The following is a 13,604-nucleotide window of genomic DNA, read 5'->3' as shown; positions in this document are numbered from 1 at the left end:
AAAGGACATTTCCAAAGCTACTTTCAAATGGTTAGTTTAATAGCAAATATGCAGTTTTCTGTTGTTCTTTAAATAGCACTATAGCTTCTTGTAATTTTTCATTTTTTTAGTTAGTCTCAAGGATTCTTTGTTTTCATTATGTTATCTTTTAGGTCAATGGTTTATACTAAAAAGTATAGTTTTAAAGTTGTGTCATCTGTATGAAACATTTTTTAGGGAATCAAATATTTTGAGGAAAAAATGCAGTGGATCGTTACGGGAGATACAAAGATACAATCCTTAAAAAAATTATTTTATATAAAGTGAGCACTTAAATTTCTGTTCATTCTGTTCATTAAATACAACAAAATTAACAAGGCTATTATAGGCTAATTTTTTTTTTCAAGTATTGTGCAATAACTTCAAATTATGACTGAAAGTAGAAAGTCACACTTGTAACATTCAGTAATGAAAGAGCTGGTTTTTGTGTATTCGTACATCTGGAAAATCTCTAATACTGTGAGTGTAGATCAGAATAATCTTGATGTAAGAAAAGTTGCACTTTACGCTTAAATTACAAATTTTATGGATTGAGATCTGTCCATCCTTCTGGTCTGCGTACCTAACCATTAAAGCATTATCTTCTTTGTATACAGCAGAACAATATACATGAAGAAGGGTTACCGAAAACGGAGGTCGTAACAGAAAATGTCAGAACTGTGGCCAAGGATCCTAGATATGCCAGATATCTCAAAATGGTTCAAGTGGTAAGTCAGTTCCGTTATCATTCATTGGTACACCATTACTTTTAGGTGGAATGTTGCTCACCACTGTAAGTGATCATTAAATGTCTGAAGACATATATTGCATCGGTAATCTTTATAGGGTAACATCCCAGTATGTCTAGCACATCTTCTCTAATAAGTGAGTTGATATAATGTATTCCCTCAGGCAGCTTCAGGCAAGATCTTTCTGCAAAAGTCTGCCAACATACTTGGGAACTGAAGGTGTGAAGATGGGTAAATGCAGAGCGATATTAGCCAGAGTCACAGAAGATGCCACTGAAAATGTAGTTATTCTGGAGAATAGGTGTCATTCCCTATACACAGACATGATTACAGTTTGCTTTTGTCATAGGGTACAAAATGCAGCTTTGCTAGTACAGACTAGGAGGAGTATTCGCTATTTCTGTAGGGTTCAAAATAGAGACAAAAGAACTGCTTTACTACTTGGTTCCACTTCTGTTTCCTGTTATTTGTGATGCAGGTTTTGTTTATCTTTTTATCTGTGGGCTGTTCTACAGATAAGTAGGAAATAAATGAATGTAATCTCGATATTTACATGTGTGAAAACTAATGAAGGAGTGAAAAGGTGAATGGGAGACTCTTGGTGACATTTTCTAAGAGCTCTTTTTTAACATCCACAAAATTAAAGATGAGATTGGAATAACGACCAAAAAAATGTGTCTTTATTTTCAAGCTATCAGTGGAAATTTTCCTCTAAAATATATATTATAATTCTGGAAAAAATGACTGTGTCATAGTATTAGTAAAATGTTGCTTATGTTTAACTTCATGGTTTCACTCCCTCTTCAGAGCAATTATTACAATTGGTGTGCTTGGTACCTTGGAATGTGTTCCAGACCTTATTTTTCATTTGAATCACAAATTGGCACTTTATGGGTAGCTTATTACAGACCATTTGGAAAACCTAGCAGTGGGGTAGTAGCAGAGAGTAGAACACTACGTTAGTCTGTTGATTTAATGCCAGACTTCAAAGTGGATGTGAAAGTGCTGGATGGTCTAATTACTTTGACTTTTTTTTTTTTGGTGGCTGCTAGAGGAGTGAGATCTCACTTTCCACATTTATCCTTTGTACTGGCAGTTCCTGGTGACTCCCCTGCCAGTTGTAAACAGTGTGGTAGGAAAGTCAAACTAACATACTACAAATTAATGTGTGTTTTTGTATTTGCCAAACTTGTCTTCTCATCCAGTCAAGTATTTCAGTTAATGTCATTTATTTGCCCAAATTAAGTTTCTAGATGAAGATTTGTTTGAACTGATCATTTATTTATTGCTCACAATATTTGTAGTATTTAAGAATTAGCACCATGAAGAGGTATTTCTCTTAAAGATAGCTGTTTTGTGAAATAGTAACAAACTCATTTAGATGGAGCGCAGTTAGTAGCGCATACTAAATTCATATTTTTAAAAATATACAATAATATTCAAGCAAATGTTAGAAAAGCAGTATCATATTTGCTACAATAGATGTTCAGAACACTTCTATTGACAGTGTGAGAGGAGCACTCTACGATGTCAGATAAACTTCATGTTTAAAGTACAAATACTCTTACTTGATTCTAAACACCAAACATGACTGCATAGATGCCAAGTTACTGACGGGCTTGATATAGATTGATCCTTGGTTTAGAGGACTGAAATAAAAACCAAACATGGAGAGTGTGCTGATCTTCAGGAATTGCCAGTGCTCGTGATACGTGGCCTCTTTCTGCACTATGGGGAACCAAAACCCTTTTTGCAACAAGCTTGCTACTTGCACTGTGGCTTCTCAAGGACCCGCACATTTCCTGAGCTGCAGGACCAGGCTGAGAGTAAGGCTGGGGTACACTTGCACTGAATGTGTAGTGTTTCAGAGTGTTTCAAATCTTAACTGGGCAGACACAAATGCAATGGGAATTTAGGATTGGCTCCTATGTCAGAAAAGTAGACCTGTGCCATTTCAGTGGACCTGTATGCTCAGTGTAGTTACTGTTTAGATTTAAAATAGTTGTCTGTTTTATTTTAGTAAAATTTAGGGTCACAGTAGGCTCTGATTTTCCAAATTAAAATTTACAAAAGTATGAAAGATGAAGTAATTGTAATGTCCTAGTTGTATTATGAACAGATACAGGTACAATCTTGTATTCCTTCAGGAAAAAAGGTTAAAGGGTATTTTGATTAAACTTAAGATTAGTTTTGTAAATCTGTGATATATGAGGGTACTGAGAGGTTTTTTTCTTACATGTTTTGATGCATACCATTTGGAATAAAATGCTTCTCCAAGCATGAATGTAAAAACATAACAGTTTCCAGTCCAATTTTAGAAGTTCATACGCCAAGCTCCCTTTCATTGAGAGGAAATAAGAGTTCTGTTTTGCCTGATCTGACTCAATATGGCTTTCACATGGTTTGAGTTGATGCAAAAACACTTCATCAGTGACTTCTGAGCTGGGTAAAGGAACCCTAAGAGCAGTTAAGCAAGGGAAAAAAGTACATTAAGATAGTACGAGATGGTGTATAGACACATAATCCCTGGTGTCCAAATCTATAGTAGAATAAGGGAATATTTTAAATATTGTGAAATACTCAAATGCTTTCCCCTTTGTAATGTACATTAGTTGTGAATTACTGAGAAATTCTTTATTACAAGCCAATTACAAGCAACTATGTGCGTCACATTTTTGCCAATATGCCTAATAGATTGCTAAAACTATGTACCTGTGTGTGTGCTATTCCTGAATCTTCAAACAAAAGTCTTGATTGTGATTCTTACTGTGAAACTGCAGGAGGAAAACACAGTAAGATAGCTGGCTTGGCTCTCACTTTGCCAGGTTAGCTACTGCAACTGTCAGTAGTACCACATGCTTCTCTGGAACATTGGTCATGGCTGCCCTTTATTCTGTCACTATTTTACTTATTTTGGACAACAGATATTTGTCCTGTGCCAGGAGAATGCTACGCTACTTTTCATTTAGGTTGTGAGACCTCTCCTGACTTTCCTAGACCACCAGTAGCTTTGTCCTTTGGAAATCAGAAATCGTATCCTCTTTTTTTTTTATTTTTCCCCTCCTGTCTTGGCATGCAGTGATCCAGGTGGTGTTTCTGATAGTTTGCAACAGGGGATGGCAAAGCAGCAAGTCATCCTTGAGCAACTCTAGTGGAAACATAGGAGCAATTTGTTAGAGTGTATCTCCTAAGGCGACGTGGGTCAACGTGTTCCTGGGGATGCGATCCAAGATGAGGGGATGTTTAGGTGTTGCTGAATAAAATTAAGTGCAGAAACCATGGAAGGACTTGCAGTGAAAGGAAGGAATTTTTTTTAACACGTACATAGTTGGCTAAAATCTGCCTGCGAGTCATAGAATATTCAAGCCTGACTGTAAAAGCACTTGTATTCAGAGGAATCACTTTTAAATTGTTGTGTTCTCATGTCCTGTTTGCCTTTCTCTGCATGCTTTTTAAACACTTCTCCGATTTTTAGCACAGCCTTAAGGTATCCTTCCAGAGCTGTAGCAGATGCACTTCTTGTTTTTCCTCCCTCTTTGGCTATACCTTCTGCTTGTCTGAGTCGTCTTCATCTTTCTAGCACAACCATTTTCTGCTGTCTTAGTCCTGTTTTGTGCTTTCTTCACATTCCCATCCATACACATAACTTCAGCTCCCTGGGTTTGTCTGCATGAATTGCAAATATATCTGCCCGTTCCTGATATTCTCCCTGCAACTTCCTCTGGATGTTTTGCCATAAATATAAGTAGGATTAAAAGGGCCTTTGATCTCAGTCATTTCTCACTTCTAGGTTCATATTGATGGCAACTGAGATTACTGTTCCATGTTCTTGTTCAACAAGTGAAATTGTGTGAAAATGTAGCCTGCAAGAACCTGTGGAATTTAGTTCACCTGTTTGTGTCCAGTGGTTTCATATTATTCTTCCTCCTACACAGGGTGTTCCTGTAATGGCAATACGAAACAAAATGATTTCTGAAGGGCTAAATCCAGATCTTCTTGAGTAAGTAATTTGTAACTTCCATTAGGGCTGGAATGCAACCACATTTTTAAAAAACTTGGAAAAAATTGTGCTTAGAAAAGCTTTTGTTATGGCATTGTGAAACTAAATTATCAGCATTAAAACCAGTTTTGAAGTCTTCCGTGAAAGGCAGTTTTAGTATTTTACAGGTCTGAAGAGGGCCATCAGTACCAAGGGAGGAGGGGTGCAATCTCAAGTATGGTCTGTCTTTTCAGTATTGTCTAGTCCAAGGCAAGGACCAGGAAATACAGAGACTGGAATATAAATGGGTAGGTACTGCACCCTCCCAAACAGAAAGTTGCAGGACTTTACCATTCAGACTTGAGAGGAAACAGAAGGGCTTCTTCCAAGCCAAGCAGAGGTGGTACAGTTTGAGGAAAAGGATATAGCAATGACAAGGTAACATTTGACAATGTGTATTTAGTGATGAGGAACCAAATAATACATCAGTAGCCATTTTCACTCTACTGTTTAGAGTATGAGGTTTTTCCCAGATATTTTCTTCCAACACTTCAATAAGAAAATTGAAACTCTACTCATTGTAGAGTAATACGGACAAACTCTGGTTTTGTGGATGCATGAGGGACAACACATTTGTTTCCAGATTCCCTTAGTAGCTGGAGTGTACAACTTGTTTAATAAACTAAATAAAAATATAGGAAAACTGAAGTATCATCGTATGTTGAGTCACTTTATCTCCCAGCTACTTCCTGGTGTCTAAATAAGCCTAAAACTTATTCCTCATTTAGTATTCGTACTGATGGAATGACAAATAAGAAAAAGAACACAAGTAAGAACCTGTAAGAACCTGAGACAGGGATATCAAACATGGTTTTACAATCTGTGTCTTAAATGTGTTGTATTTCTTAATCTGCATTTCTGGTCCATACCTTTCTGTAAGTGCTGCTATTTCTTTGTGTTTTGATGGATTTTTGTAGTAGATTAATAAGATAATAGGTTAAAATTTGAAAAGCTTTTTAAAAAAAAGTAGCTGCTTTTGGATTGTCTGTTTTGGGTTAAGACAGAAAAGTTATTACTGTGGATTGGGGTTTACGGAATATGTTGGGGTTCGGTCTCGAAGTCCATCTTCAAAGATTCTGTGCAACACTAATGCTTAGGCAGATTTACTATAAAATGTTCTTGGTTTGAAAACTGTATAGCAGATCTACCTGGTTAAAAGAAAGCTGTCAAGGTGCATAATGCCTCTTTAAAGAACTGGTATTATCTGAAATATTTTTTTAATATTTTAAGGAGTCAGGGGTGACCTTTCTTTTAATCTTGCTTTCATATCTTTCATATGTATCTTGCTGTTCACACCACCTTTATTGGGTCGTCAGGGTCCTTAAGCCTGCTCGCTCAGTCCCAGTGAAAATTAGGAAAATGTACATATGTACATAGGTATGCTCAGTCGCTTACTGCAGACTCTCCCAGCTACTTGCCAGTGACCGAGCATGGTTCTTCTGTGGCTGCAGAGATGTTAAATCCAATAATATGGAGTTTTTTGTGCTCTCTTCCTTCGGCTGTTTTACTTCTCCTTCTGTTACTGCTCCTTTCTCAATTTTTTACAGAGTTTGAAAACTACCTATTCTATCAAGCTCCCAATTTACCTACTTTTAATTTTTGTTTCTTATCCTTACTCTCATGCCTGTCTACAATTCCAGGAGAGTTTGTCCTGCCCTCGTGAACTAAAAGAATTTATTGCCATCTTCCTCTCCTTACTAGAGAAGAGTTTTTGCACCGGTCTCTCCAGATCACATGTCTTTGCACTGCTCTTCTGTTTTGTCATTACCACAGCAACAAGGCATAATATTGTGAAGTGGTATTTGCATGAGAAAGCAAACGCTTTCTTAATTTATTTTGGAGGTGTGCAGGGGAGAGGGAGAAGCTTCTCTTACAGTTCTTCAACGCACTTCTCATTTTTGCACCCAAAATGTTTAGAAGTGCTTTAAAGGTACCTTAGGGATTTCCAACAGAGAAATTATAATAAACAGAACTAAAGTTGGAAAAGAAATTCTGTGGCATGACACTCAGGGGTAGCCCCAAGATAAATAACATCGGGACAAATAATATGATTGTCAGCTTAGTTTAAAATGTAGTATTTTATCAAAGAGAGCAGGAGGGTAGTTCCTGTGAAGATCATGCTTCCCTTTCCCCAAGTATAATTGCCTGTATATTTTCTACCTTGGTTTCAGAATTCACCAAGCTCAGTCTTGCCTGTGTTGTCAAACTCATTACATACTTAGGAGGGAGACTCCAGGGAGAGCCAGCATCTTCAGTCAGTAGTGTTAGTTAAGTCTTTAGGCAGCATGCTTCTCTCCCCTTCATTCCCAGTAGATTCCCTGAGCAAATGTTTTGACATGATGTTAAGATACATCTTAAATATTCTCTTCAAAACTAAATACAAGAGATCTGATCATTTATAGTCAATAAAAATCCCATGGCTGCTCTTGCATGTCAAATTTAACCCAGTGTTCTAGCCAAATTCCACTCTGAGTAATTCTTTTTTGCTTCTCTAAATTATCCCTGCAGTTTTAGTTGGATACAATATTGTTCATTTCCTGTCTTATTTTTTTCATGTACTATTTACACTGCTTAATGGTGTACAGCATGTTCCTTTCAGCCCTAGAACCTCTGAAGACTGAAAAAAATCGAATTAATCAGTATTGCCTGCTTTCAACTCTCTATACAAGTGTTTGCCACTTCTCAGTGATCTGTCATTATTTCCGATAACCTCAAAGGCGTGCATTCAAACCGATGTCTACAGAGTTTTTATGTCCAGTGAGTTACAGTTTCTAGTGTTTATCTTTCAGTTGTAGGTGAAGCAGTACCAATAAGGTGTGCATTTGTAAACCGTAAACAGTTCATGTGTTAAATGTTGCGGATATAAAGCGCGTGCAGTTGGAGTGGAAGGACGTTAGCGTTATGTGCTGAGTTGCTTGTGTTCTCAGGTGCCTTTTAGGATTTACAACCTACAACGTTTTTGTTGCCTGCAGGACCCCAGATGCCCCTGTGCCTGCCTGGGGAGATGATGGGAATGCAGAAGACAGTTCTGATAGTGAATCTTCATTTAGTGACTGAAGAGACTGATTTTGGCCTTTGGAAACCTCTGTTAAGTGCTAATGCGTTTGCAGCTTTAGCAGACAATGGGTTTGCGTGGGTCACGTGGGTGACATGGTTTATCTGACAGCATTTTTAAGAACTAAGATCCTCCGTGTTCTCTCCCAGAAAGTTTGAACAGGCAGCGTGTTTCAACCTGAACCTTTCCACCATGAAAATTAGTCGTGAGATCCTTGAAGTTTTTATGCTGCATCATTTCAGATTCCTTTCTCATTCTTCTGAAATTGCTTTGAAAAACTCTAAAAATTCTGCACCTCTAAACCTCCAGGTCTCTTAGACTGCTTTCTGGTCATTATTGGATTTTTCTATTTTTTATTTTTCTTTTAACCTAAGTTGCCTTCTTTCTGTCCCATAACATACAGGTAAAGTAACTTTTCAAAATGAAGTTGTTTACCTGTAATCTGATGAACTATATTTTTTTTCTAATACGCTATGTTCTCAAGTGACGCAACAAGAATGACACAGAAGTCAGCTATCTTATGGTGATTGCAAATTACTGACACTCTGCTCTGAAAGAAACTAAAATACAAGTGAAAAATACGTTAAAAACCAATCTGAATCTGTTTTCAAAGCTATGTACTGCTATTTGATTTCATGTTAGGGTCTGTACAAAGTTGTTAAAGAAATTCCTGCTCTGTGGAAGAGTTGATTTATCAAATTCAGGTTACAGTGGTGTAGAAAGCTAAGATTGGTTTGAAAGTGACACTGTGAAAGAAGCAAGTGCCTGGGAGATTATTAAGGAATACCGGATTCTCACTGCTTGTTCACGGTCACGTGGGTCAGTAGAAACCACTTGCTGACTGCTGTTGGGCTTATTCGAAAGGAGCTGTGGCCCAGCAGTTTGCATAGGATAAGAAATCACCTCCAAGTTGGTGCTGTTGCTGATAGTTTCAGCAAAGAAACCGAAATTCAGTTTGTATAATGATAAAGCCACCTTGCGACCTCTTGAGGTAGAAAGAAATCTACTTGGAGTCTGACTGGCCCTGAAGACTTCTCTCCGAAGTACTTAATCTACTCCATGAGTCAGAAATGACATTTCATTAAAGAATCTTCTTTAATATAATTTGTTCCACATGAAATTCTTCGCAATCTATTTGAATTCCCCAGATTATTGTGATTATACCAGAATGCTGTGGGCCAGGCAATCATACACTTTCTGGTATTTTACATTCTTCCTGAGACCAAGAAAAAGACTAAAACTGAAGCTCTAAGTGTATAAATTTGTTAGCTTTTATGACCGAGTCATTATCTTCTCTCTTAGTTATTTATGCCACTTCAGTAGGGTTAGCTGCTTTTTTTCCTGTAACTTAAGCATGGCTCCCCCCAGAGTCTAGCAAACATACTTAAGCTCTTCATAACCCATAAACCAGAATAATGCCTGAATCCCTACGAAAGCATATATGCACTAGAGAATGTCTAGAGATGGCATTTCAGTAATGAGTTAATTGTTATTGGACACTTAAACAAAAATACTCAATAGTTAACACTTGGTAAAACTTGACAAATACTAACATATTAGCAATAAGTATTTCAAAAGTAAATGTCACGATGTTATTGCAGAAAGCATATGTTAAAGCACTGGTGACTTTTTGAAATCTATATTTGAAAACGCATTGAGGCAATCTGTATAATTAAAGCTATGTTTTGTAAACCAAAGTTGTTCTATTTTACTCTCATGTGTTGTTTTAAACAAGATAATGAAAATTCTTCTGAAGTCTCTGCAATTCATGTTTCTCCAAGAGTTAGCTATGCTGAAGTTGCATCGATCTGCGAGCTGAAGGGGAGAGTTTTGAAAACAGCGGATTGGAGTTTAACCTAAGCAATATTAGCCCTCTGGCTAGAGGAGAACTGCACATCCCATAGCTGCTATTCTAACAAGAAAATTGGAGGAAGACTGCAATTAATTTGGACTGTATCTTTGATACTCTTGAACTGATATTAAACTGCGTGGGGAAGTAGCGTGATTTAAAGAATTAACTTGAGATAGAGTAGTTAATTATTTTTATAAAGAAATAAACAAGGTTACTAAAACACATTTAAGGAGGTAGGACTCCTATTGTTTATCATTTTGAAGAAGGTTTTTGCGTAATTTTAGTCTGAAAAACCTAAAATCAATTGTCTTTTATACCACTATGGATGTATTTTTACGTGGAATGAAAAAGAAAGCCTTTAGCCTACTGTCGCTTGTTAAAATGAGGGACGATTAATTGGTAATTACATATGTCACAGAATAACAATTTCATTAGGAGACATGCTGAATTTAATTGCTTAAGACTTAGTTGGGTTTTTTTCAGGGTAGCTCTTTACTTTGGAATAGTGCAGTCTTGGTAGGCTTGCAGAACCGTTCAGAAAAAACCTTGCCACTTCGTCTCCACTTCCACTTGAGTGGTGGCTCCGCTGCACAGTAAAGTATCCAAGTGCTTGAACTGTGAGGAACCAGGGAGACAAAGATAAAAACTTCCCTTTTTACCTTCAGCAGCCATAATGCTTCCACTGCCTTCGGAACCTCTGACCGCATTAAGCTCCGCTGTTCCTGCCAGTCTCATCTGCTAAACACATCCCTGTACTCTTGAGGCTGCAGCCAAGTTCAATCTGAGATGTTTCAGCTTAGGACACATGCTGACACAAGAAGCTATTAAGTATGGGAAGGTTGGTTTGAGACTGAATTATGTCAGCTGTGCTAGTCCTCCTTGATCTACAGCAGTTTTGTAGCAAGATGGTGCTAGCCCAGAAAGTTGGAAAGTCCTTAACCGCAAGCTAAATACTATAAGCAGACAATATTCCAACTTGCTCATTATTTGCCATCTGTTTTGGCATAGCAGATGGAGGGAGTATTTCAACTTGGCTGCGCAGTAATCAGATATACGTAGTACTTTCAAGGGAAAAAGTCCATTTTTAAGTTACTTTTATTTTTAAAAAGCTTCCAACAGCAATGAACTTTTAAAAGCTGCAGTATACATTAAGAGGTGTTGGTCATATACATATAATATACCCAAATATTGCATAGATTTAAAATCATCATCTGGAGCAATATTGCAATTTGTACGCATGAGAACTACTTCAGCTTGTTGCTGGAGTAACTGTTGAATGCGTCTGTTAATTATGTACTGTTAGTAAATTATGTACTCAATGTTTAAACAAACTTTTTTTTTTTTTACCCCATCACTCTCTTCATTTTGCAGGTGGACTGGAGTGCAGAATGTATAAGGGTCTGTTTCTTAAAGTTATTACAGGCATTTTAAATGCATGTAGGTGCCTTAAGAATAGATGCATATCTGCATTTATGTAAGTGAAACCTCAAGCAACTGTCAAAGGCAAAAACAACATCTGGACATGATAATAACTTTATACTGAAGTCCTCGTTTAGCCCTCTTAATCATTAATCTGTTCCCTCTCAACTCTCCTGTTCAGCTACATTTGAAAAGAAAATTGATGGTTCTTTTTCCAAGCTGTGTCTCTTCCTCTCCCTTGTTTTTCTTTCCAGTGTGTGTTATTTACACCAGTGACTAAGTGTATAGTTTGACATTCTGTGAAGAAAAGGTCATAAGAAGCTATAGCCTGTACTTGGAAAAAGAGAATATCACCAAGATCAGCACTTTGAGTTGCTTGTGATCAGGTCGATTTTCCTTTCCATAATGTTACGAAGCAAGAAACTGAAATTCATCGTGGTCTAAAGCTTTCTGGGAATCCAGGTTTATCTCTGAAAAGCCCATACAAGGTTATGGCATTGCAATGGATTTGTCTGCAAAACAGAACGTGTATTTTCCTACTCTTCAGAAAATTTGGCAACCTCTTGTCTGAGATAACTGCAGGCCAAATGCCCGCACTAGTGCCCAAAGCATCTCCTGGTACTTCACGTGATGGTGTCTCCGTTCAGACCACTTCACAGGCAAGACGGGGACCGCAGGCAGGGGGGGCCCCGCCACATCAGCTCAGGCCTGTGGCTCGCTCAGTCTGGCAGTTCTGTCCCCAGTAAAAACCAATATCTTAGCGGAAGGTGTGAGGAGAACCACAGTGCTCCGGCAGTCCCTTTTCTGGCCACCAAGGTTTTGCTCCAGCTCAGAGCAGAGATTGATGTTCAGTGCTAAATTACAAGTTTGTTAGTGCTTCCAAAAACATCTACATTAATTCGGGAAGTGCTGGATATTCCTGCCTTGTGTTTGACTCTCTAGCTCTGCTAATACTGCTTTAAGGGAGTTCCTTGGGCTTGTGCATTATGAGGGAAACAAAGCAGAAAATTAAAATAGCGTACCCCATGCCATACAGAAAATGAGTGACAGAAATGAGCTTAGCATGGGATGTGTCTCATACTCATTTTGAGGAAACAAGTTTAAATGGCTATAAATTAAAATGTCGGTCATTGGGTGAGGACAGCTGTAGCATGAAACACCCTGTTTTATTTGTTTGCTTTTTTCTTTTTAAGTTGTTTCAGTCAGTGTCTTGACCTTAAAGAAGTGGATTATTTTCTCATTCAACCTATTTCCCATCTTCAGGTAAATGGGTGGAAAGGAGAATTCTGAACAAACATTCACTTTGCAGACCTTTTTTATTTTTGCATCAGACTTCATAACTGGTGCCCTTTGCCTGAAGGAAAGGAACGGCAAATAATAGTATGCTCTGATTTAGGTAATACACTTTTTTCTTACCAAGCTCTTGTATGTTCTAGTATATGAGCTTGTACTTGAAAGCTGTCTGCCCCATCTGAGGACATGCCGTTCCCTCTACACTAGAAATCCCGTTTAGAGCTTCATTACTGCTTTCTGTCCTGGTCTGTGGAATCAGAAGTTGCAGTGAAGTGGATGCTGGGCTTGGGACCAATCTGTTACTGGAAAGAGCACGCATCTGAGCACCGAAAAGGACAGGTCAGAAGAAAGGGATCTGGGAGTAATTTTTTACGTTTATACAAGCAGTTCTTTTTGTAGGTGATTACCATCAACTGTTTAATAAACCTTACCCTTTATGTCACTTGTAGGAGTGAGAACTTCAGTACACTTGAATTACCCTGCTGTGAATATTTGGACAGTGGAAAAAACTTGTAAGGCCCATTTTAAATTATAACTGTCTTCTAAGAACTGTGATTATCCTTTTTGCCTTCAGACAAATGGTCTCTAGTGTTCAGGTGACTCCATGCTCCCAACAAATTCCGTAATCCTTGTGTGATTGCTGGTAGCACAGTTTACACCGTTTTTCACGGGTGTGGGGAATCCTCCCCCAGCGGGAGCTGAACTGTTGACAGTGGACATCTTACGGTGTTGGTGTCTCTACACTGCTTCCCAACAGTTCTTTGAAAAGGAATACTTTTGCATGTGGAGATGGTCCTTTGATCTTCTGGATCCAGTTCACGTACTTTTAAAGTAGAGTAGAAGTAGGAAGGGGGATGAACAGAGAAAACAAGGAGTATCTCTTTCTCAGTTGTTTCACCATTTGCTTTTTCCTCCATCCAGTGCTTTTAGGGAACTGCCAAACAATAACAGTGGAGATTTTTTCCAAGAAACCTTGAACAACATTGTCTTGTTTGCCCAGCGTGATGCCTGGCATCGTCAAAAGCGAAGGGTGAAAAAGGCAGCAGCCAGTGCTTTTGTAATAATGGATTAGGTGGAATGGTTCATAAATGCTTTATCATGTGTTTGGTGTGGTTTAGGGAACCGATGTCAAAAGCTTGCCTGCCTGCACAAAAGTGTATATCGAGAAGACAATTTCGA

The 13,604-nt window shown here is 38.1% G+C and overlaps 1 protein-coding gene across 1 annotated transcript in view; it reads left to right on the top strand.

The window, feature by feature from the left end:
- The window catches only part of WASHC3 (WASH complex subunit 3), a 17,679-nt gene extending 6,903 nt beyond the window's left edge, over positions 1-10,776 (top strand). The window contains exons 5-7 of the mRNA XM_009649263.2: positions 636-746; positions 4,703-4,767; positions 7,779-10,776. Of these exons, the coding sequence (XP_009647558.1) occupies positions 636-746; positions 4,703-4,767; positions 7,779-7,863 (261 nt within the window). The 3' untranslated portion in view covers positions 7,864-10,776. The remainder of the gene's footprint in view (positions 1-635; positions 747-4,702; positions 4,768-7,778) is intronic.
- The last annotated feature ends 2,828 nt before the right edge of the window (positions 10,777-13,604 follow it).

This window comes from Egretta garzetta, unplaced genomic scaffold (genome assembly GCF_000687185.1).
Source record: "Egretta garzetta isolate BGI_Z169 unplaced genomic scaffold, ASM68718v1 scaffold321, whole genome shotgun sequence".
Taxonomy (NCBI): domain Eukaryota; kingdom Metazoa; phylum Chordata; class Aves; order Pelecaniformes; family Ardeidae; genus Egretta; species Egretta garzetta.
The sequence above is the reverse complement of the archived record's forward strand: the minus strand, read 5'-3'. Positions and strand labels throughout refer to the sequence as shown.